This window comes from Staurois parvus, unplaced genomic scaffold (genome assembly GCF_062004578.1).
Source record: "Staurois parvus isolate SC_StPar_1 unplaced genomic scaffold, SC_StPar_1.0 ptg001076l, whole genome shotgun sequence".
Taxonomy (NCBI): domain Eukaryota; kingdom Metazoa; phylum Chordata; class Amphibia; order Anura; family Ranidae; genus Staurois; species Staurois parvus.
In genome coordinates, this window is record NW_028318872.1 from 559207 (window position 1) to 581800 (window position 22594).

Below are 22594 nucleotides of genomic sequence, written 5' to 3' on the forward strand. Positions count from 1 at the left end.
TCAGGACGCTGGTGGCTAGAAGGCCGTAATGGTGCACAATGAAAACCTGTGGCTTTGTGTAACTAAAAGTCAGGCTTCTTCCCCCCGCTGGCACGTATACAAGTTTTGGGCAACGTTTAGACATTTTGTCAAGGCACCCCTGAAGAAACCTCAAGGCACCCCAGGGTGCCAGGGCATCCTGGTTGAGAAAGGCTGAGCTACATCATCAACCACATCTCAAGATCCCAACCAAACCTCTCTCTTTTCTCCTCTCAAGACCTACTGCTCTATAATTCCTGTTTTATCTCCTCCCATGCTTGTATCCAGGAGCCATATGCTATGAGTATCCATGCTTCTCCAGAGCCTCTCCCATCTTCGCAACCCCCTAACCCAATCTCTATATCCTACCCCAAGAAAAAGATCAAGTATCTGGCTTCCGTCCCCAATATAGATACAAGACAAAATGACCCCCTTTAGGACTTTAATGCAGCTAATGTGACATCATGAATACATGTGTGATGTCATGTTAGCTGCATTAAAGTCCCAAAGGGGGTTATTTCTTATATCCTACCCCAGTGGTCGGCAAGCCGCGGCTCGCGAGCCACATGCGGCTCTTTACAAACTTAAATGCGGCTCTTCTGTGTGCCGGGCTCCCGCTCCCCTCCCTCCTCTCGGGCGGCCGCCCCCCTCCCTCCTCTCGGGCGGCCGCCCCAAAAGTCAGGACTCTGCAGCTGTCAGGATGTAGGTGGGGCAGCCAGGATGTAGGCGGGGCAGCGTGACGAACTCCTCTCCTCTCACAGTCCTCCCTGAAGACCAGAACGGCGCGGGAACACGGCGAGAGGAACGCGCGTAGCAAAGGTAAGTGAATTGACACAATATGGGGAATGAATTACTATATGGGGGATGAATTACTATATGGGGGATGAATTACTATAGGGGGGATGAATTACTATAGGGGGGATGAATTACTATGGGGGATGAATTACTATATGGGGGATGAATTACTATATGGGGGATGAATTACTATGGGGGATGAATTACTATATGGAGGATGAATTACTATATGGGGGATGAATTACTATGGGGGATGAATTACTATGGGGGATGAATTACTATAGGGGGGATGAATTACTATAGGGGGGATGAATTACTATATGGGGGATGAATTACTATGGGGGATGAATTACTATATGGGGGATGAATTACTATGGGGGATGAATTACTATGGGGGATGAATTACTATAGGGGGGATGAATTACTATAGGGGGGATGAATTACTATATGGGGGATGAATTACTATATGGGGGATGAATTACTATACGGGGGGTGAATTACTATACGGGGGGTGAATTACTATACGGGGGGTGAATTACTATACGGGGGTGAATTACTATAGGGGGGGTGAATTACTATATGGGGGATGAATTACTATACGGGGGATGAATTACTATGGGGGATGAATTACTATATGGGGGATGAATTACTATACGGGGGATGAATTACTATACGGGGGATGAATTACTATATGGGGGATGAATTACTATATGGGGGATGAATTACTATGGGGGATGAATTACTATATGGGAGATGTATTTTCAGTTTTAAAAATGTGGCTCTCAAAATAAATTTCAATCGTGGTTTTGGTGAGATTTGGCTCAGTTGAAAAAAAAGGTTGCCCACCACTGTCCTACCCCAATCGGTTTATCTCCTACTCTGTCCTCCTCTAGGTGATCTTCTAAAACTCGACTCGTCAAAGTGGCCAATCCTGTATTGATTTTGTAGCATGCTGTTGGCAATATATAAATCTGTAGTAATAATAATAATAATTAATTTATATGTTGTGATATTTGGAACAACTATTGATTTCAACACAGTGAGAGTCCTCCTATAACACCTGTTTTCTCCTATCTTTTCCTCCTAGTCCAGTTTGTGAAATTTTCTCAAGGTTTCCTGATAATTGTACTAAAATTGGCCTTATCACAAGCCTGCAGCTCTCCCCTGATTGGCTGACTGAGCATATAAAACCTGAACAGACCTTACCTTCATTGTCATACCCAAGAGAAGCAGAAAATGGCAATCCTGTGGGTCCTGTCCTGCCTGGCCCTGCTCAGCGGAGCCTATGGTGAGTAGACAACGCATTGTGTGTTGTGGAACTTTCTAACAATTATATATTATTTTACAAAAACTTTATATATCAAATATTTTAGACACATAAATTGATAAATTGTATGTAAAACATTACATAACAGTACATTGAACTGATTGAATTGGAGATTTTTGGCAATTTACCACTTATTGATCACAATCGAACCATTCTACTTGAAATTCAACTTCCAAAATGAACTTCTGATCCACTATGCATACGTAAATAAAGCAAGCAGACTATTAAACAAATTTTGGCTGGGATAGCCTGGCTCTGCTTCTTTAACTGTTAAAAAAAAAAGGGAGAAAATCCACCTTATTACTGATGATATGTAGACTAAGTGCAAGGAAGATACAAAAAGACTAAAAGGCCAACTAGACGTTACATTGTATTATATTGTAGTGTGTAACAATGTATTACTGGCAGTTATAATAAGAATATGTTTTTTTCTCAGGTTGCGGTGTTCCCGCCATCTCACCTGTTATCACCGGCTATGCCAGGGTTGTGAACGGTGAAAACGCTGTCTCTGGTTCTTGGCCATGGCAGGTGTCTCTTCAGGTAAGATCATGTCTGAACACATTTTTATCATGCATATTTTCCTCTTTCTCTAGGGGTTCCCCAAGGCTCTGTTCTTGGACCCCTTCTCTTCATCCACATCTCCTCCCTTGGTCACTCGGTAACCTTCCATGGCTTCCAATACCACCTCTCTCTGTCTACTCCTCACCCCACCCCTTCAGTAACCTCTCACATTACTAACTTTTTAACTGACGTATCAGCATGGATATCACTTTTTCAAACTCAGTCTTTCTAAAATTGAGCTCAAAACTTTCCCCCTAACCATGCCCACCTTCCCCGACTTTCCATCAAAATCATTTCTACCATTATCAGTCACACTCCTCTCACCAGGGTATTCAGTGTAATCCTAAACTCTGACCTGTCTTTTCAGCCCCAAATCTAATCACTGTTCAAATCTTGTAGACCTCACCTCTGCAATATCTCCAAAATCTGCCCCTTCTCAACCAAAGAAACCACTAAGCTACTCAATCACTCCCTTGTTATCATTCACCTTGACTATTGCAACTCCCTTCTCATGAGCCTGCTTCAACATAGGCTACTCCCAACTTCTTCAATCAACCATGAATGCTATTCACAAACTCATTTACCTTACCGGCTGCTCAATGTCATCATGCCTCTCTGCCAATCCTAGCTTCCATTAAGTGTCATCCACCCCTCTCTGACAATCTTTCCACTGCCTTCCATTCCATGTCTGCTACTCTTCTCTGCCAACCCCTCCACTGGCTTCCATTCAGTGTCCTTCACCATTTTCTGGCAATCCTTCCTCTGGATTCCATTCAATGTCCTCCATCCAGTCCCTGCACTGGATTCCAGTTTCCTCCACCTCTCTCTGCCAAACTATCCACTGACCTCCACTCAGTGTTCTCCACCCCTCTCTGCCAAATCCTCCATTGACATCCACTCAGTGTCCTCCACCCCTCTCTGACAATGCCTCTACCGGCTCAATTCAGTTTCTCCCACCCTTCTCTGCCAATCCCTCCAATGGCTTCCATTCAGTGTCCTCCATCCCTGTCTGCCAATCCCTCCACTAGCCTGTATTCAGTGTCTTCCACCCCCCCCCCCGCCAATCCTTTAATTGGCTTCCACTCAGTGTCCTCCATTCCTCTATGCCAATACCTCCACTGGCTTCCATTCAGTGTCCTCCACTCATCTATGGCAATCCCAGCACTGGCTTCCATTCAGTGTCCTCCACCCCTCTCTACCAATCCCTCCACTAGCCTGCATTCAGTGTCTTCCACTCCCTCTCTGCCAATCCTTTAATTGGCTTCCATTCAGTGTCCTCCACCCCTCTCTGCCAATCCCTCCACTGGCTTCCAACTGCTTCCAAAACATAAAATCAAAATACTAACAATTACATACAATGTCATCCACAGCTCTGTCCAAACAACATCACCACTCTTGTCTCAAAATATCACCCAACTGTCCTCTCCAATTCTTCCAGGACCTAGTGCTCTCTAGAATCTCCCTTGCTCACCTCCAGCAAAGGGGTGGAGGGGTAGGTGAAAAAAATGTGTCTTGCCAAAGAAGCAGAAGATGGCACTAGGAGTCCCTGGCAGATGAGAGGCACACAATCTGCGAAGGTAGATACATGACAAAAATCTGAGTGAGGGTATGTGCAGAAGCTTCCCCCTTCTATCCTCAATGGCAAAACCCTCTCTAGAATGGACGAATATCCCAATAAAAGAAAAGTTTACAGACTTGCTGGCATGGATAAGTAATAACAATGGGAGGGCTGAAGGTGCTACTTTGGGATTCTGCCAGTGTTAGCAGTATGTCTGACTTCCTAGGCAATTAGTCATGTGATCCAAATCTGAAAGGTAATGTCGGAGTCCAGAATGGATGGCCCTCCTCTTCATAGGTAGGGGAAGTAATTTGTATATAAAACAATGACTTTATTATTCTTCTTCCACAGGACAGAACTGGATTCCACTTCTGCGGTGGTTCAGTTATGAACAGTCTCTGGGTTGTCACTGCTGCCCACTGCGGAGTCACGTAAGTCCAATATAATATTCTACAAAATCAGAGTTCACTGCAATGCTTCACCAGTTCTCTGTCCATCCAGAGCCTCTGGTTTATAGACCGGATACGTCCTAAATATAGAGCCATTTATCCAACTGTACACCCAGAGCCTCTGGTTTATAGACCGGATACATTCTAAATATAGAGCCATTTATCCAACTGTCCATCCAGAGCCTCTGGTTTATAGACCAGATACATTCTAAATATAGAGCCATTTATTCAACTGTCCATCCAGAGCCTCTGGTTTATAGACCGGATACATCCTAAATATAGAACCATTTATCCAACTGTCCATCCAGAGCCTCTGGTTTATAGACCGGATACGTCCTAAATATAGAACCATTTATCCAACTGTCCATCCAGAGCCTCTGGTTTATAGACCGGATACATCCTAAATATAGAGCCATTTATCCAACTGTACACCCAGAGCCTCTGGTTTATAGACCGGATACATCCTAAATATAGAGCCATTTATCCAACCGTACACCCAGAGCCTCTGGTTTATAGACCGGATACATCCTAAATATAGAGCCATTTATCCAACCGTACACCCAGAGCCTCTGGTTTATAGACCGGATACGTCCTAAATATAGAGCCATTTATCCAACTGTACACCCAGAGCCTCTGGTTTATAGACCGGATACATCCTAAATATAGAACCATTTATCCAACTGTCCATCCAGAGCCTCTGGTTTATAGACCGGATACATCCTAAATATAGAGCCATTTATCCAACTGTCCATCCAGAGCCTCTGGTTTATAGACCGGATACATCCTAAATATAGAACCATTTATCCAACTGTACACCCAGAGCCTCTGGTTTATAGACCGGATACGTCCTAAATATAGAGCCATTTATCCAACTGTCCATCCAGAGCCTCTGGTTTATAGACCGGATACATCCTAAATATAGAGCCATTTATCCAACTGTACACCCAGAGCCTCTGGTTTATAGACCGGATACATCCTAAATATAGAGCCATTTATCCAACTGTCCATCCAGAGCCTCTGGTTTATAGACCGGATACGTCCTAAATGTCTCTAACATTTATCCAACTGTACACCCAGAGCCTCTGGTTTACAGACCAGTGTGAGGAAGGGACTAGTAAGCTCAAATAGTATGTTTCCCAATGAGTTGTGCATAGCAGCCCATTTTTAAAAAATAAATGAAAAGAAAGTTAATACACATCAGTTGCCCACGCAGCCACCATCAAAAGACATATAAACTGCATTCAAGCCTCCTAACTCTCTTTGTGGCCCTGTGACTCAGGTCTCCTGCCTTGGTCCTCCTGACCATTAAGCCCACCATCCCAGTGCCCACTGTACCTCCATTCAGTGTCCTTTATCCTGCAGCTTCTCTGCTGTTGTATCCTTCTCTTTTGCAGGCTCAGGTCTCTGTCTGTCCTGGACACTGGTGCAGCGTGCACCTTCTGTCTCCCACTCAGGGAGGTATCTCCAAAACCCGAGCCCTGAACTATGTTCCAACCTGAGTATATAAAGAGCCCGCACACCTGTACATTCAGTGTACCTGCTTTTTAGAAATGCTGGCCCGGGCTGCCACACAAGATACTTCCATTTACCATTTACCCAATTTAAATACAATTTTACCACAAGATGTAGAAGGTTGTAGAAAGTAGAGAAATGTAGATAGAATGGGTGTTATGGTTTTGGACCCTTTACTGAATTACTGTGAAGAAGTGACCTTTCACTGCCAGGCATGTTAATTGTCCCCAAAGTATGGAGATGATAAGGATGAGTCTAAAAACCATTGTCATCATGACACTAAACGATTTACCAATGACCTGCCATGTTTCCCTTCCATCCAGAACTGCCCATCGTGTGATCCTGGGTGAATACGACCAGTCCTCCAGTACCGAGCCCATCCAAGTCATAGATGTCGGCAGAGTAAGTTCTTATTCCTCTGATTTTTTTTAGAGAGTTTTAGACATGGGAACACTACTTTTACAGGCTCCTCTCCTGGACTTAATTTGTTCAGGAGGATGTCCAGCCCCATTTAGCCCAGGGTTAGGCAACCTTGGGTCTCTAGGTGTGGTGCAACTACAGATCCCGTCATGCTTCAACCTCTGGGAGTCATGCCTGTGGATGCCAGCATCTTGCAATGTCTCATGGGGTTTGTAGTTTCATCACACCTGGAGTACCAAGGGTTGTCTACCTCTGTGTGATTTTTTAAGAAAAGTATGTTTTAGGGTACAGTCACACCTAGGATTGCAACTGTACTCCTAGTAGGTACAAGAACCCCAGCAGTGGTGAAAGCTGCATTAAATATTACATGCGAGTTGCCCTGATTCGTTGCCGGAGCAAGCTGCCTCCCATTGCTTTCAATGGGACTGCCTCCTGCAGCCAAATGCGGAAAGCCTAACTGGGGTTCTCACATGTAACACTGTTCAACAGGTAAAAAGTTTTGGGCATAAAATTAGCTAATCTTACATAATTTTGGGGTGCTGAAAATGAAAATGACCCTAAAAAATGTTGATTGGCTCTAGTTTCCATGATATATTCACCCATCTAATGACGTAAGCCATTCAAAATTATGATGCAACTTCAGCTGCATATTGTGCAATTGATACTGGTGACCAATAGAAAATGTCATGTATACTGAGATGATGCAATATTAGCCTTTAATTGCATCACTTCACTGCATAAAAGCTGCAGTATCTGTAGCTGATTGGAGTTCGTCTTTACATTTCGTTTTCTGCTTATATAGGCTACTCAGTAATGCCTCGAACTTGTGTGAATAAAGCAGATAATTTCTGCTATATCTGCGGTGAAATAACTTTTATCTCACAAAAAAGGAGGATAACAGGAATGATTAAGAAAGCCTACAACTTGTATTTTGGCTGCAAGATAGGAGACCAGGACAAGAGCTGGGCACCACATATATGCTGCAATTCTTGTGGGACGGCACTGGAGCAATGGTTGAATGGAAAAAAGGCATCTATGCCTTTCGCTGTGCCAATGATTTGGAGAGAGCCAACAGATCATGTTAGTAATTGTTACTTTTGTATGGTGCCTCCAATTGTAAAAGGGCTAAATAAGAAGAAAAAGTTATCTGTGCACTATCCAAATATTCCATCGGCAATACGTCCAGTTCCTCATGGAGAGGGGCTATCAATTCCTAAAGCACCAGAATCCTTCATGGTTGAGTCAAGTGAGGAAGAACCTGAAGCGTGTAGTCACGTGCAGTTGTAAGAGATAGCCCTTTCCTCGAATACAAGAGAAAAGCCAAGAGAAGCAAAACCGACACAAACTGAAGACAAAACTAGTGAGAATCCTAAGTATTAAAATGATTCAACTTAGCTTATGGCTATAATTTTTCTTGGTAATCCTATGCAATATATTCTGCCATTTAGGCTTTGTTATGTAGTCAATATCACTTGCTTTATATTTGTGGAAAGACATCTATCTATATAATTATTGTGCATTATGTAGTCATTACGCCTATAGTAGAAAACTTTCCGTTTACAGAAAAACTAGAGCCGATTGACAAATTTCATTGTTATATTTGAACTCAGAATGTGAAATTCATTAAGAAATGGATCCTTTTGTTTCCAAAACTGGCAAAAAATAAAAATTTGTTGAACAGGGTGATCAGAGTGCGGGCGCATTTACAGGTCTAAAAGTACTAGTATGTCCAATGTAACCGCTTGGGTCCCTAACATATGATGGTGGTTTAAGGTGGAGACTAATGTTAACAGGAGAATAAAAGATGACATGTGCGCAGATTACACTACAAACTGGGAAGATTCAGAGGGACATTATGACAAGCTCATCAGTAGATTCGGATTTATTAAAATCTTTAAAAACATGAATTCTTATTATAACTTTTCTCAGGTCTTCAGACACCCCCAGTACAGCTCCGTGACCATCGTCAATGACATCACCCTGATCAAGCTTGCCAGTCCCGCCACCTTCACCAACCGCGTGTCCCCCGTGTGTCTTGCTGCTTCCGCTGATGTCTTCAATGGAGGAGAAAGATGTGTCACCACCGGATGGGGATACACCAATGCTGCCAGTAAGGGGATTAGATATTCTTTTATAAATACAAAGTGTTAACTGGTTAAAGTCATTGCACATACGAGGCGCACCCTAAAACCCAGCATCTACATTTGTACGGCATACCTTGTATGCCTTGGTCCTCTTTTTCTACTGTGGTCATCCTGCAGCCCTAGTTGGTGGTACCCAGCAGTTATTATGGGGGAAGGGTCATGCTTTTTTTAAATGGTGAAATATAGAGGGTGATGGAGATAAAAACACTCATGTAGCACTTTCACTGCATAACTTGGATTACGCTGTTTTTTTTTTTTTTCGGTTGGATAAATTCTAACTTAAAATATTTTTGAACATGAGCAGAATTACCCAGAGAAGCTTCATAAGTTGGAAAAACTGTCAAACATTTCCACCAAAAAGGGACAAAATAACAGTTGCAGCCTGATATGAATAAGCATCTCAATGATATGACTATATTGGGGTCTTCTAAGGTGGGCTGTCAGTCTGGTATGAATAAATCACAATGATATGACCCCAAAAAACTCTTTAAATCTATTAATAGTAGAAAGGTCCGGTCCCAGCATGTACAGTTGTGTCCAAAATTATTCAACCCCCAATGCTGTAAAGGGGTTTAGGGACTATAGTGTACATTTGGAATTGTATTCAGAATCAAATCCTACAAGGACGTTGTAACTACCCAAATGCAACTAAAATGACATCAATTGTTTATGTAATACAGTAGTAAATGGTTCTTATGTGGTTTCTTCATTGCCACAATTATTCAACCCCTTAAAGACTACCACTCTGAAGAACAGAGGTTCATACAGGTGCTTTCCATCAGGTATTGAAAACACCTGTGGATGTCACCGAGCAGCAATCAAGCATAATAAGCACCAATTAGGCAGCTTTAAAATGACTGTGATACTCAGCTCCTTCTAGACATTTACTGGTGTGGTTACAAACATGGTGAAGGCAAGAGAATGGTCCAGGAAGACAAGAGAAGAGGTGATTTCTCTTCACAGGAAGGGCAATGGCTATAAGAAGATTGCAAAGATGTTAAACATACCAAGAGACACCTTAGGAAGCATCATTCGCAAATTCAAGGCAAAGGGCACTGTTGAAACGCTACCTGGTCGTGGCAGAAAGAAGATGCTGACTTCGACTGCTGTGCGCTACCTGAAGCGTAGAGTGGAGAGAAGTCCCCGTGTGACTGCTGAGGAACTGAGAAAAGATTTGTCAGATGTGGGTACAGAAGTTTCAGCCCAGACAATAAGACGCACACTGCGTAATGAAGGCCTCCGTGCCAGAACTCCCAGGCGTACCCCCTTGCTGTCTCCAAAGAATAAGAAGAGTCGACTGCAGTATGCCAAAAGCCATGTGGACAAACCACAAAAGTTGTGGGATAGTGTTCTGTGGACTGATGAAACAAAATTAGAACTGTTTGGGCCCATGGATCAACGCTATGTTTGGAGGAGGAAGAACAAGGCCTATGATGAAAAGAACACCTTGCCTACTGTGAAGCATGGTGGAGGGTCAATCATGCTTTGGGGCTGTTTTGCTTCTGCAGGTACAGGGAAGCTTCAGCGTGTGCAAGGTACCATGAATTCTCTTCAGTACCAGGAGATATTGGATGGAAACGTGATGCAGTCCATCACACACCTGAGGCTTGGGAGACGTTGGACCTTTCAACAGGACAATGATCCCAAGCATACCTCCAAGTCCACTAGAGCATGGTTGCAGAGGAAAGGCTGGAACATTTTGGAGTGGCCATCGCAGTCACCAGACTTAAATCCGATTGAGAACCTCTGGTGGGACTTAAAGAAAGCAGTTGCAGTGCGCAAGCCTAAGAATGTGACTGAACTGGAGGCCTTTGCCCATGAAGAATGGGCGAAGATACCCGTAGATCGCTGCAAGACACTTGTGTCAAGCTATGCTTCACGTTTAAAAGCTGTTATAACTGTAAAAGGATGCTGTACTAAGTACTAAGATTGAATGTCACTTGGGGGTTGAATAAAACTGATAATGCTGTGAGCACAGAAAAGACATTTGTGGTTATTTCATTATAACTGTTATGTTATATTTGTCTGACCTACAAGTGCCTCTTTAATGTAAATGTAAGCAAGATGACTGAATGATCAAAAGCAATGTCAAACTGGCCAAAACACTCAATTTCAGTGGGGGTTGAATAATTTTGGACACAACTGTAGGCCCTTTACAGAACCATCTAGAGGGGGTGACTGGGGACAAAGAGAAGGCCAATGTATGAAATCCCTTCTTCAGCTCTGTGTATACAAAGGAGCATGGGGGGGCTCCTGTCTATAATGGGGGATGGTACTGACACCCCCAGATGATCCACATTGGCTCACAATTGATATGATCCAGAAATATTTAGACAGAATAAAGGTGAATAAAGCCCCTGGACCGGATGGCATACACCCACGGGGGCCTTACAGAATTCAGCTCTGTCATCTCACAGCCATTGTTTCTCATTTTTAGGGACTCTTTAATGACTGGCATAGTACCACTGGATTGGCGTAAGGCCAATGTGGGGCCAATATTTATAAAGGGGTCAAAATCTTTCCCAAGTAATTACAGACCTGTTAGTGTAACTTCTATAGTTGGGAAGATACTGGAGAGTTTAATAAAAGACCACAGAGAGGAGTTCTTGCTGTGAAAATTTTTTTTAAGCCACAGACAGCATGGATTCATGACAGACAGAAGTTGTCCAACAAATCTGATTTCTTTTTATGAGGAAGTGAGAAAAACCTTGGACAGAGTGGTGGCAGTGGACATGGTATACTTGGACAGAGGGGTGGCTGTGGATGTGGTATACTTGGACAGAGGGGTGGCTGAGCACGTGGTATACTTGGACAGAGGGGTGGCTGAGGACGTGGTATACTTGGACAGAGGGGTGGCAGTGGATGTGGTATACTTGGACAGAGGGGTGGCAGTGGACGTGGTATACTTGGACAGAGGGGTGGCAGTGGACGTGGTATACTTGGACAGAGGGGTGGCTGAGGACGTGGTATACTTGGACAGAGGGGTGGCAGTGGACGTGGTATACTTGGACAGAGGGGTGGCTGAGGACGTGGTATACTTGGACAGAGGGGTGGCGGTGGACGTGGTATACTTGGACAGAGAGGTGGCGGTGGACGTGGTATACTTGGACAGAGGGGTGGCGGTGGACGTGGTATACTTGGATTTTGCAAAAGCGTTTTGCACAGTTCCCCACACACGGCTAATGTGTAAGGTAAAGTCTATGGGCTGGAAAATCTGAATGTAAATGGAGAGATATGATCACCATGTATAATACATAAGGGGGGATATGATCTCCATGTATAATACATAAGGGGGGATATGATCTCCATGTATAATACATAAGGGGGGATATGATCTCCATGTATAATACATAAGGAGGGATATGATCTCCATGTATAATACATAAGGGGGGATATGATCTCCATGTATAATACATAAGGGGGGATATGATCTCCATGTATAATACATAAGGGGGATATGACCTCCATGTATAATACATAAGGGGGGGATATGATCTCCATGTATAAAACATAAGGGGGGATATGATCTCCATGTATAATATATAAGGGGGGATATGATCTCCATGTATAATACATAAGGGGGATATGACCTCCATGTATAATACATAAGGGGGGATATGATCTCCATGTATAATACATAAGGGGGATATGATCTCCATGTATAATACATAAGGGGGATATGATCTCCATGTATAATACATAAGGGGGGATATGATCTCCATGTATAATACATAAGGGGGGATATGATCTTCATGTATAATACATAAGGGGGATATGATCACCATGTATAATATATAAGGGGGGATATGATCTTCATGTATAATACATAAGGGGGGATATGATCTCCATGTATAATACATAAGGGGGGATATGATCTCCATGTATAATACATAAGGGGGGATATGATATCCATGTATAATACATAAGAGGGGGATATGATCTCCATGTATAATACATAAGGGGGGATATGATCTCCATGTATAATACATAAGGGGGATATGATATCCATGTATAATACATAAGAGGGGGATATGATCTCCATGTATAATACATAAGGGGGGATATGATCTCCATGTATAATACATAAGGGGGATATGATCTCCATGTATAATACATAAGGGGGGGGGGATATGATCTCCATGTATAATACATAAGGGGGGATATGATCTCCATGTATAATACATAAGGGGGGGATATGATCTCCATGTATAATACATAAGGGGGGATATGATCTTCATGTATAATACATAAGGGGGATATGATCACCATGTATAATACATAAGGGGGGATATGATCTTCATGTATAATACATAAGGGGGATATGATCACCATGTATAATACATAAGGGGGGATATGATCTCCATGTATAATACATAAGGGGGGGATATGATCTCCATGTATAATACATAAGGGGGGATATGATCTTCATGTATAATACATAAGGGGGATATGATCACCATGTATAATACATAAGGGGGATATGATCTCCATGTATAATACATAAGGGGGGATATGATCTCCATGTATAATACATAAGGGGGGATATGATCTCCATGTATAATACATAAGGGGGGATATGATCTCCATGTATAATACATAAGGGGGGATATGATCTCCATGTATAATACATAAGGGGGGGATATGATCACCATGTATAATACATAAGGGGGGATATGATCTCCATGTATAATACATAAGGGGGGGATATGATCACCATGTATAATACATAAGGGAGGATATGATCTCCATGTATAATACATAAGGGGGGGATATGATCTCCATGTATAATACATAAGGGGGGATATGATCTCCATGTATAATACATAAGGGGGGATATGATCTCCATGTATAATACATAAGGGGGATATGATCACCATGTATAATACATAAGGGGGGATATGATCACCATGTATAATACATAAGGGGGGATATGATCTCCATGTATAATACATAAGGGGGGATATGATCTCCATGTATAATACATAAGGGGGATATGATCTCCATGTATAATACATAAGGGGGATATGATCTCCATGTATAATACATAAGGGGGGATATGATCTCCATGTATAATACATAAGGGGGGATATGATCTCCATGTATAATACATAAGGGGGATATGATCTCCATGTATAATACATAAGGGGGATATGATCTCCATGTATAATACATAAGGGGGGATATGATCTCCATGTATAATACATAAGGGGGGATATGATCTCCATGTATAATACATAAGGGGGATATGATCTCCATGTATAATACATAAGGGGGGGATATGATCTCCATGTATAATACATAAGGGGGGATATGATCTCCATGTATAATACATAAGGGGGGATATGATCTCCATGTATAATACATAAGGGGGGGGGGATATGAGCCCCATATATAATACATAAGGGGGATATGATCTCCATGTATAATACGTAAGGGGGATATGATCTCCATGTATAATACATAAGGGGGATATGATCTCCATGTATAATACATAAGGGGGGGATATGACCTCCATGTATAATACATAAGGGGGGATATGATCTCCATGTATAATACATAAGAGGGGGATATGATCTCCATGTATAATACATAAGGGGGGATATGATCTCCATGTATAATACATAAGGGGGATATGATCTCCATGTATAATACATAAGGGGGGGGGGATATGATCTCCATGTATAATACATAAGGGGGGATATGATCTCCATGTATAATACATAAGGGGGGGATATGATCTCCATGTATAATACATAAGGGGGGATATGATCTTCATGTATAATACATAAGGGGGATATGATCACCATGTATAATACATAAGGGGGGATATGATCTCCATGTATAATACATAAGGGGGGGATATGATCTCCATGTATAATACATAAGGGGGGATATGATCTCCATGTATAATACATAAGGGGGATATGATCTCCATGTATAATACATAAGGGGGATATGATCTCCATGTATAATACATAAGGGGGGGATATGATCTCCATGTATAATATATAAGGGGGGGATATGATCTCCATGTATAATACATAAGGGGGATATGATCTCCATGTATAATACATAAGGGGGATATGATCTCCATGTATAATACATAAGGGGGGATATGATCTCCATGTATAATACATAAGGGGGGATATGATCTCCATGTATAATACATAAGGGGGATATGATCTCCATGTATAATACATAAGGGGGGGATATGATCTCCATGTATAATACATAAGGGGGGATATGATCTCCATGTATAATACATAAGGGGGGATATGATCTCCATATATAATACATAAGGGGGGATATGATCTCCATGTATAATACATAAGGGGGATATGATCTCCATGTATAATACATAAGGGGGGATATGATCTCCATGTATAATACATAAGGGGAGGGGGGGATATGAGCCCCATATATAATACATAAGGGGGATATGATCACCATGTATAATACATAAGGGGGGATATGATCTCCATGTATAATACATAAGGGGGATATGATCACCATGTATAATACATAAGGGGGGATATGATCTCCATGTATAATACATAAGGGGGGGATATGATCTCCATGTATAATACATAAGGGGGGATATGATCTTCATGTATAATACATAAGGGGGATATGATCACCATGTATAATACATAAGGGGGATATGATCTCCATGTATAATACATAAGGGGGGATATGATCTCCATGTATAATACATAAGGGGGATATGATCACCATGTATAATACATAAGGGGGGATATGATCACCATGTATAATACATAAGGGGGGATATGATCTCGATGTATAATACATAAGGGGGGATATGATCTCCATGTATAATACATAAGGGGGATATGATCTCCATGTATAATACATAAGGGGGATATGATCTCCATGTATAATACATAAGGGGGGGATATGATCTCCATGTATAATATATAAGGGGGGGATATGATCTCCATGTATAATACATAAGGGGGATATGATCTCCATGTATAATACATAAGGGGGATATGATCTCCATGTATAATACATAAGGGGGGATATGATCTCCATGTATAATACATAAGGGGGATATGATCTCCATGTATAATACATAAGGGGGGGATATGATCTCCATGTATAATACATAAGGGGGGATATGATCTCCATGTATAATACATAAGGGGGGATATGATCTCCATGTATAATACATAAGGGGGATATGATCTCCATGTATAATACATAAGGGGGGATATGAGCCCCATATATAATACATAAGGGGGATATGATCTCCATGTATAATACATAAGGGGGGATATGATCTCCATGTATAATACATAAGGGGGGGATATGATCTCCATGTATAATACATAAGGGGGGATATGATCTCCATGTATAATACATAAGGGGGGGGGGGGATATGAGCCCCATATATAATACATAAGGGGGATATGATCTCCATGTATAATACGTAAGGGGGATATGATCTCCATGTATAATACATAAGGGGGGATATGATCTCCATGTATAATACATAAGGGGGGGATATGATCTCCATGTATAATACATAAGGGGGATATGATCTCCATGTATAATACATAAGGGGGGGATATGATCTCCATGTATAATACATAAGGGGGGGATATGATCTCCATGTATAATACATAAGGGGGGGATATGATCTCCATGTATAAATAGTTATTCCCCCCTGAGGTCATCACAGAGGACAAGGGGGCGCTCTTTATATCTGGAGGAAAAGAAATGTCATCTCCAAACACGGAAAGGTTTCTTCACAGTGAGAGCTGTGAGAATGTGGAATAGACTCCCTCCAGAGTTGGTTGTGGCCAGCTCAGTGGATTGCTGTAGGAAAGTCCTGGATTCTTTCTTGGATACACAGAATATAACTGGATATAACATTTATAGGGAAAGTTGATCCAGGGAATATCCGATTGCCTCTCGGGGGATCAGGAAGGAATTTTTTCCCTGCAGAAGCCGATTGGACCGTGCTTTGCTGGGGTTTTTTTTGCCTTCCTCTGGATACACTGTGGGTGTAGGATTATAACTTTTTTTTTTTAATGGTTGAACTGGATTGACTTTTGTCTTTTTTCAGCCAGACTAACTATGTAACTATGTACCAATATGGGCCCAATGGCTGTACATAAAGATGTCTAGAGCTTAAATACATAAGTTGCTGTCCATTTTTTTTATGTGAATTTATCTTCTCCCTTTCTCTCTCAGCACAAGCTAAGCCAGCTAAACTCCAGCAGGTGGCTCTTCCTCTTCTGACCAACCCTCAGTGCCAGACATACTGGGGAAGCAATATCAGGGACTCCATGATCTGCGCTGGTGCCTCCGGGGCCTCCTCTTGCATGGTACGATGATCTACAGACTTACTATTGACAAGTATTAGCTCTCATTAGTCATCTTGTTGAACAGAACAATAGATTATGGATTCCATCAGCTCACAATTGGGCCAGCTGATACGAGGCAGAACAGTCTACGTGTCCTAACATCCATATTATATATATTATTATAGCAATAAATTATTCCTAATTAGCAGCGAGGAGCAAATACCTAATGAGTGTCCCCACCATTGATGGTCCTCTGTTTTTTTTCATATGGTGGATTATCTCCTGCATATCAATATATGTGTTTTCTGATTTGTTCCCAAGTTCAAGTTCTCCTCTGAGTCTCGATGTTGTATTGTAGAGGATATATAAGGCACTGAGCTTGACTTTGAGGTTGAGCAGCGCCATCTTGGCTTGGCTGCCCTTACATGGGCCGTACAAAGTTCAAATATTATATAAGCGTAAATCACCAGCGCCAAATTTAAACAAAACAAAACCAATAAATGCTGCTGCTCCTCAGCGCAAACCTACACCAAAAACTATCTTAAACAACACAAACAGCGTAAAAAAATTATTAATGAATGTGTTACACCCCAAACAAATTCAATCATAACATATATAAATAAAATATAAACAATATTAATAAAATTATTATTAATAGAGCAAAAGTCCCACTCCAATACAAGTGAAAAAATATGTGAAAGAATCCTTAGAAAAACTCAGAAAGTCCTCTTTCCAAAGAAGTGCGCTTCCACCAAAAAGAGTGCTCAAAAAATATATACCGCACTCACCAGATTATGGTGAAAAAAAAACGCCTTTTAGGTATTTTTGGGATCCTAGACCCAGTTTCTATGCCTCCAGATCTCCATTCCACCAAAGGAAAGCCAACCTCCAATCTCCAGGACAGGGGCGGACTGACCATTTGAAAACTTGGGCACTGCCTGAGGGCCCAGGGTCAGTAGGGGGCCCCATGAGATGCCCTTGTACCTTTTTCATAGGCTTTTTTGAGTTTGGGCAAGGACACAGGGGCCCCATGATGCCCTATTGCCCTGGGGCCCCATGAGTTGTCAGTCCACCCCTGCTCCAGGACCAGGCTGCACTCTCCAGAAATACTCAGTATACTGTGTGTTGTTCTATCTCTTCAGTGGGATCCGCAGTCTGATCTTTGGCCAAGGTGGTTCAGAGAGGGAAGTTTTAGGTACAGATCTAGGCTGCAGAAAACAGCTTCATGAGCACAGATATCTAAGAGATGGCCGGAGCAATGATAATCCTCCAGTCCCGGCTCTCCCGCTCAGCCCTTCCCCAGCACTCCTCAGCCGTTCTGTCCCAGGTGGCCCCTATCACTCATCATCCTGCCAATGCTTCTCTCCTCATGGAGTTTGTGGTGTTTAAAAAAGTTCAAATATTGGCCATCGAAAGTGTGTGTCCAACTTTTTTTTAATAAGTTTCTTATGCAGGCCATAGACGGGGAGAAAAACGGCCGATTTTTCTTTTAAAAAACGAAAAATCGGTCGTTCAAGCGGCCGACGTTACCAGCAATGGTACAAAAAATCGGCCGATTTTCATCCCGTCTACAGCCGGCAAAAAGTGTCCCTGCAGAGAGCTCCGCTCTTTCTTTGACAGTTCTTTGACATTTATAGCGGTTGCAACAATGTATCTATTTGTATCCATTTAGGATACAGATGTTTTTATTCAGAAACAAATAGATACATTGTTGCAGCCGCTATAAATGTCAAGGAACTGTCAAAGAAATAGCGGAGCTCTCTGCAGGGACACTTTTTGCTGGACTGGAATTCCTCTTATTTTTCATCCCTCTTCTTCTTCTTCTTCTTCTTCTTCTTCTTCTTCATCATCATCATCCTCTTCTTCTTCTTCTTCTTCTTCATCATCATCATCCTCTTCTTCTTCATCCTCTTCTTCTTCATCATCATCATCATCATCATCATTATCATCATCCTCTTCTTCTTCTTCTTCTTCTTCTTCTTCCTCTTCTTCTTCATCATCATCATCATCATCATCCTCTTCTTATTCTTCTTCATCATCATCATCATCATCATCATCCTCTTCTTCTTCTTCCGCATCATCATCATCCTCTTCTTCTTCTTCATCATCCTCTTCTTCTTCTTCTTCTTCTTCATCCTCTTCTTCTTCCTCTTCCTCTTCTTCTTTTTCTTCTTTTTGTCTTTCTCTTGCAGGTCACTGCTCATGCGCAGATTTTTTATCTGTAAAAAATCGACTGATTTGCCCATCATTGCCCCGAAAATCGGCCGATCTGCAAAATCGGACGATTTTTTTTCCAACTTTACCGATAAAAGAAATCTGCCAAAATACCGAAAAACGGCCGAACAAATAGCCTACTAACGATCCAAAAATCGGCCGATTTTCGACCCATCTATGGCCTGCATTAGTCTGTATAGAGTTGTGAAGGCTTCCAATCCCTATTAGTATTTTGAGGATATCCATGGCTCCCTTTATGAAATCCCTCGATGATAACACTTTATTGGATAGGAAACTCTCCAACAACAACGCATAAATAAAATCACCTTCTTTCAGTGGAGTAGAGAAAGACTATGACTTCTGTTAGATTTTTATTTCTTTCTCTGTCCCTATTGAAGAGTTTCCCTCACTTCCTGTCTGGTGACACATTGTCAGCTGAACAGGAAGTGAGGGGACATTGCTCTCGTGGAGCACAGAATAGTCCTGACAAAGGTTCTACTTCTTCCACTCTCTACCCAAAACTAAAAAAATGGCTTGACATATGCTTTAAATATTGCCTACTGGTCTACTTATTGGCTTCTGCTGCTTGTGATGTGGGAGGGAACTGCTAAACGGTTCAAAGGACCCCTTACAATTTCATATATCAGGTCACTTGTTGATGAGCTGGATAACTTGGGTTTCCCTAATTTTTCCATTCTGTAGATGAAATAAAAAGTGAGAGGAAATTCCTTGACCTGGGCCTTTATGCCCCGGGAGCAGGAAGGATTGCCTTTGTGATAAATAGAGTAGAGTTCATGGATAAATGATCATAAAAACGAAATGTTCCAAAAGTGACAATAGTGTTCTGAAGGTGCCTGCTTCAAAGATATTCCGGTGCTCGTGCAGATGGTAATAGTAAAATTGCGCACTCACCAGATGCGCAACTTAAATACGCATATAAATATGGGTTAAGATGTCCTCTCAATGGGATCAGGGTAGAGCAGATGATAGGTGATCCTCCCTCTGAAGGGTAAGTGGCACAAAGGGTGATTCCAGGGCTTAACGGTGATCCAAGACAGCCAGACCTCTGCTTCCTGCTGGGACCGGACTGAGTGTGATCCATGAGCGAAGCCCATTCAAGGTCCAGTCCAGTACCCAGAGAGGGGATCTCCTGTCTACCCAGGAAACTGCACCCACCAAACCCTGTATTGGACCTCTGGCTATCTTGGATCACCGTTAAGCCCTGGAATCACCCATTGTGCCACTTACCCTTCAGAGGGAGGATCACCTATCATCTGTTCTACCCTGATCCCATTGAGAGGACATCTTAACCCATATTTATATGCGCATTTAAGTTGCGCATCTTGTGAGTGCGCAGTTTTACTATTACCATCTGCACAAGCACCGGAATATCTTTGAAGCAGGCACCTTCAGAGCACTATTGTCCCTTTTGGAACATTTCGTTTTTTGTGATCAATTATCCATGAACTCTACTCTATTTATCACAAAGGCACCATATTAGATGTATTCTTTTTAGCGCTGCACTACGTTGTTTTATTCTGATTTACAGGTTTTATTTGGTTACCTGTTGTGCATAGCTGCTACTTGTAGTGCGCTCACATACCATTTTCCTTTTGAGGAAGGACTGCCTGATCCCACAACCACTGTCTTGCCAGTTCCTGATTATTACTAGAGCCCAGGTTGGGAGCTTTCATTGATACCTCAGACGTCCATGGATGGAAATGTGAGCGTTAAGGCCCAACTTCTTTCCTCTGCACAGATGCTATTCATGGGTGGAAAGAGATTAATCAAAACTACAGATGATTCCTTAAGATCCCTTATAAAATTTCCATTTTTGCTCTTTTCAGGGTGACTCTGGTGGCCCCCTTGTGTGTGAGAGGAGCGGAGCCTGGACCCTGGCCGGTATTGTCTCCTGGGGCAGCTCTACCTGTGCTACATCCTCTCCCGGAGTCTACGCCCGCGTCACCGTTCTCAGAGCCTGGGTGGACCAGACTGTTGCTGCCAACTAAATACCATCCGATGTCTTTCTGATACCCAATAAAGCAACTTTTAAACTAATATTTTGCTGTGGATTTTCTTTTACTTTTAGCGCTCACCCCAGGGAGCCCCCCCGCTGATGTTTGGGTTCTTCTGGTGTTAATGACCCACTAGATACTACCATGCTTTCTGACACACTCAGGTTGAAAGAATGCCAATAAAATGTTTCATGACAGAGGCAATAAACAGTGCATACAGTAACACAACCTATAAATGACATAATATCAGAACAGGGGCGGACTGACCACTTGGGAACTTGGGCACTGCCTGAGGGCCTGGGGTCAGTAGGGGGCCCCATGCGATTCCCCTGGTACATTTCATAGACTTTTTTGGGTGTGGTTTAAGTGTGGGCGAGGACACAGGGGTCCCATGATCTCCTATTGCCCGGGGGCCCCATGAGGTGTAAGTCCTCCCCTGTATCAGAACCATGTATAATGGATGCCCAACAACCTGATTCAAGGACAAAGTTTAAACCTCCTAGGCCCTGACAAAAGGGGTACCCTAACTATTGGAATTACACACATGGGCTATAAAGACACAGCCCCTCCTTGTCAGCATCCTACTGACCGGGACAGATTTCCCAAGAGGCACTGTAGGCATCTGCCTACAGGCACCCTTTCTAGAGGGCAACCTTTCTAAATGAGTTTTTTTTCTCTTGACAGTTGTCCCGAGGAGTCCTGGAAATAAAGGTCTGTCACGGACAGCGGAGCTGCTTGCAGTGAACTTAGTGCAGATGGTGCCAAAACAGTTGCATGCTGGGCAGGGAGGGGCGAGAAACAGATATAACTTGTGGCACACAGATCCTTCCCCTTCTTCCTCTGGCTCCTGGTCCCCAGCAGCTGACCAAGCGGCTCTATTGGCAAATTGAGGCTTGCAATGATTGGGCGGGACTCGGGAGGGGGTGATTGCACCACCCGGCTGTCTGGAGACACTGTGTCCGAAGCCAATCCCTCTCCAGTAGGTACTGGGGGAGAGAAGCGAGCAGAGGAGTCCAGGCCGGGGACCGCCAGAATCTCTCTAAGGGGAGCAGAGGGTGCACAAGCAGTGAGTCCCTGTCAGTGATCAGGGTGGGGGAGTCTCAGAAGAGGGGGGGGGGGAGGGGGGAGCACACTGAACAGGTCACTGTGTACACAATGCAACATCACCCCCTCCACAGAGATGTGAGGGGGCTGTGGTCCTCCCCCACAGTGAAGGGGAATCTCTGCCATCCCTTATGTAAAGGAGAACTC

The 22594-nt window shown here is 42.7% G+C and overlaps 1 protein-coding gene across 1 annotated transcript; it reads left to right on the forward strand.

The window, feature by feature from the left end:
- Positions 1-2025: 2025 nt before the first annotated feature.
- On the forward strand, positions 2026-21386 carry LOC149440540 (chymotrypsinogen A-like). The gene is made up of 7 exons (XM_089658485.1): positions 2026-2101; positions 2577-2680; positions 4611-4690; positions 6544-6622; positions 8570-8750; positions 17002-17135; positions 21176-21386. The coding sequence occupies exons 1-7, from the start codon at positions 2050-2052 to the stop codon at positions 21335-21337; spliced, it is 792 nt and encodes a 263-aa protein (XP_089514611.1). The 5' UTR covers positions 2026-2049; the 3' UTR covers positions 21338-21386.
- Positions 21387-22594: the final 1208 nt, after the last annotated feature.

Coding starts and splice junctions, on each gene's coding strand:
- LOC149440540 (XM_089658485.1), top strand. CDS start 2,050: ATGGCAATCCTGTGGGTCCTGTCCTGCCTGGCCCTGCTCAGCGGAGCC. Junction 2,681..4,610: donor CATGGCAGGTGTCTCTTCAG/GTAAGATCATGT, acceptor CTTCTTCCACAG/GACAGAACTGGATTCCACTT. Junction 8,751..17,001: donor GGGATACACCAATGCTGCCA/GTAAGGGGATTA, acceptor TTTCTCTCTCAG/CACAAGCTAAGCCAGCTAAA.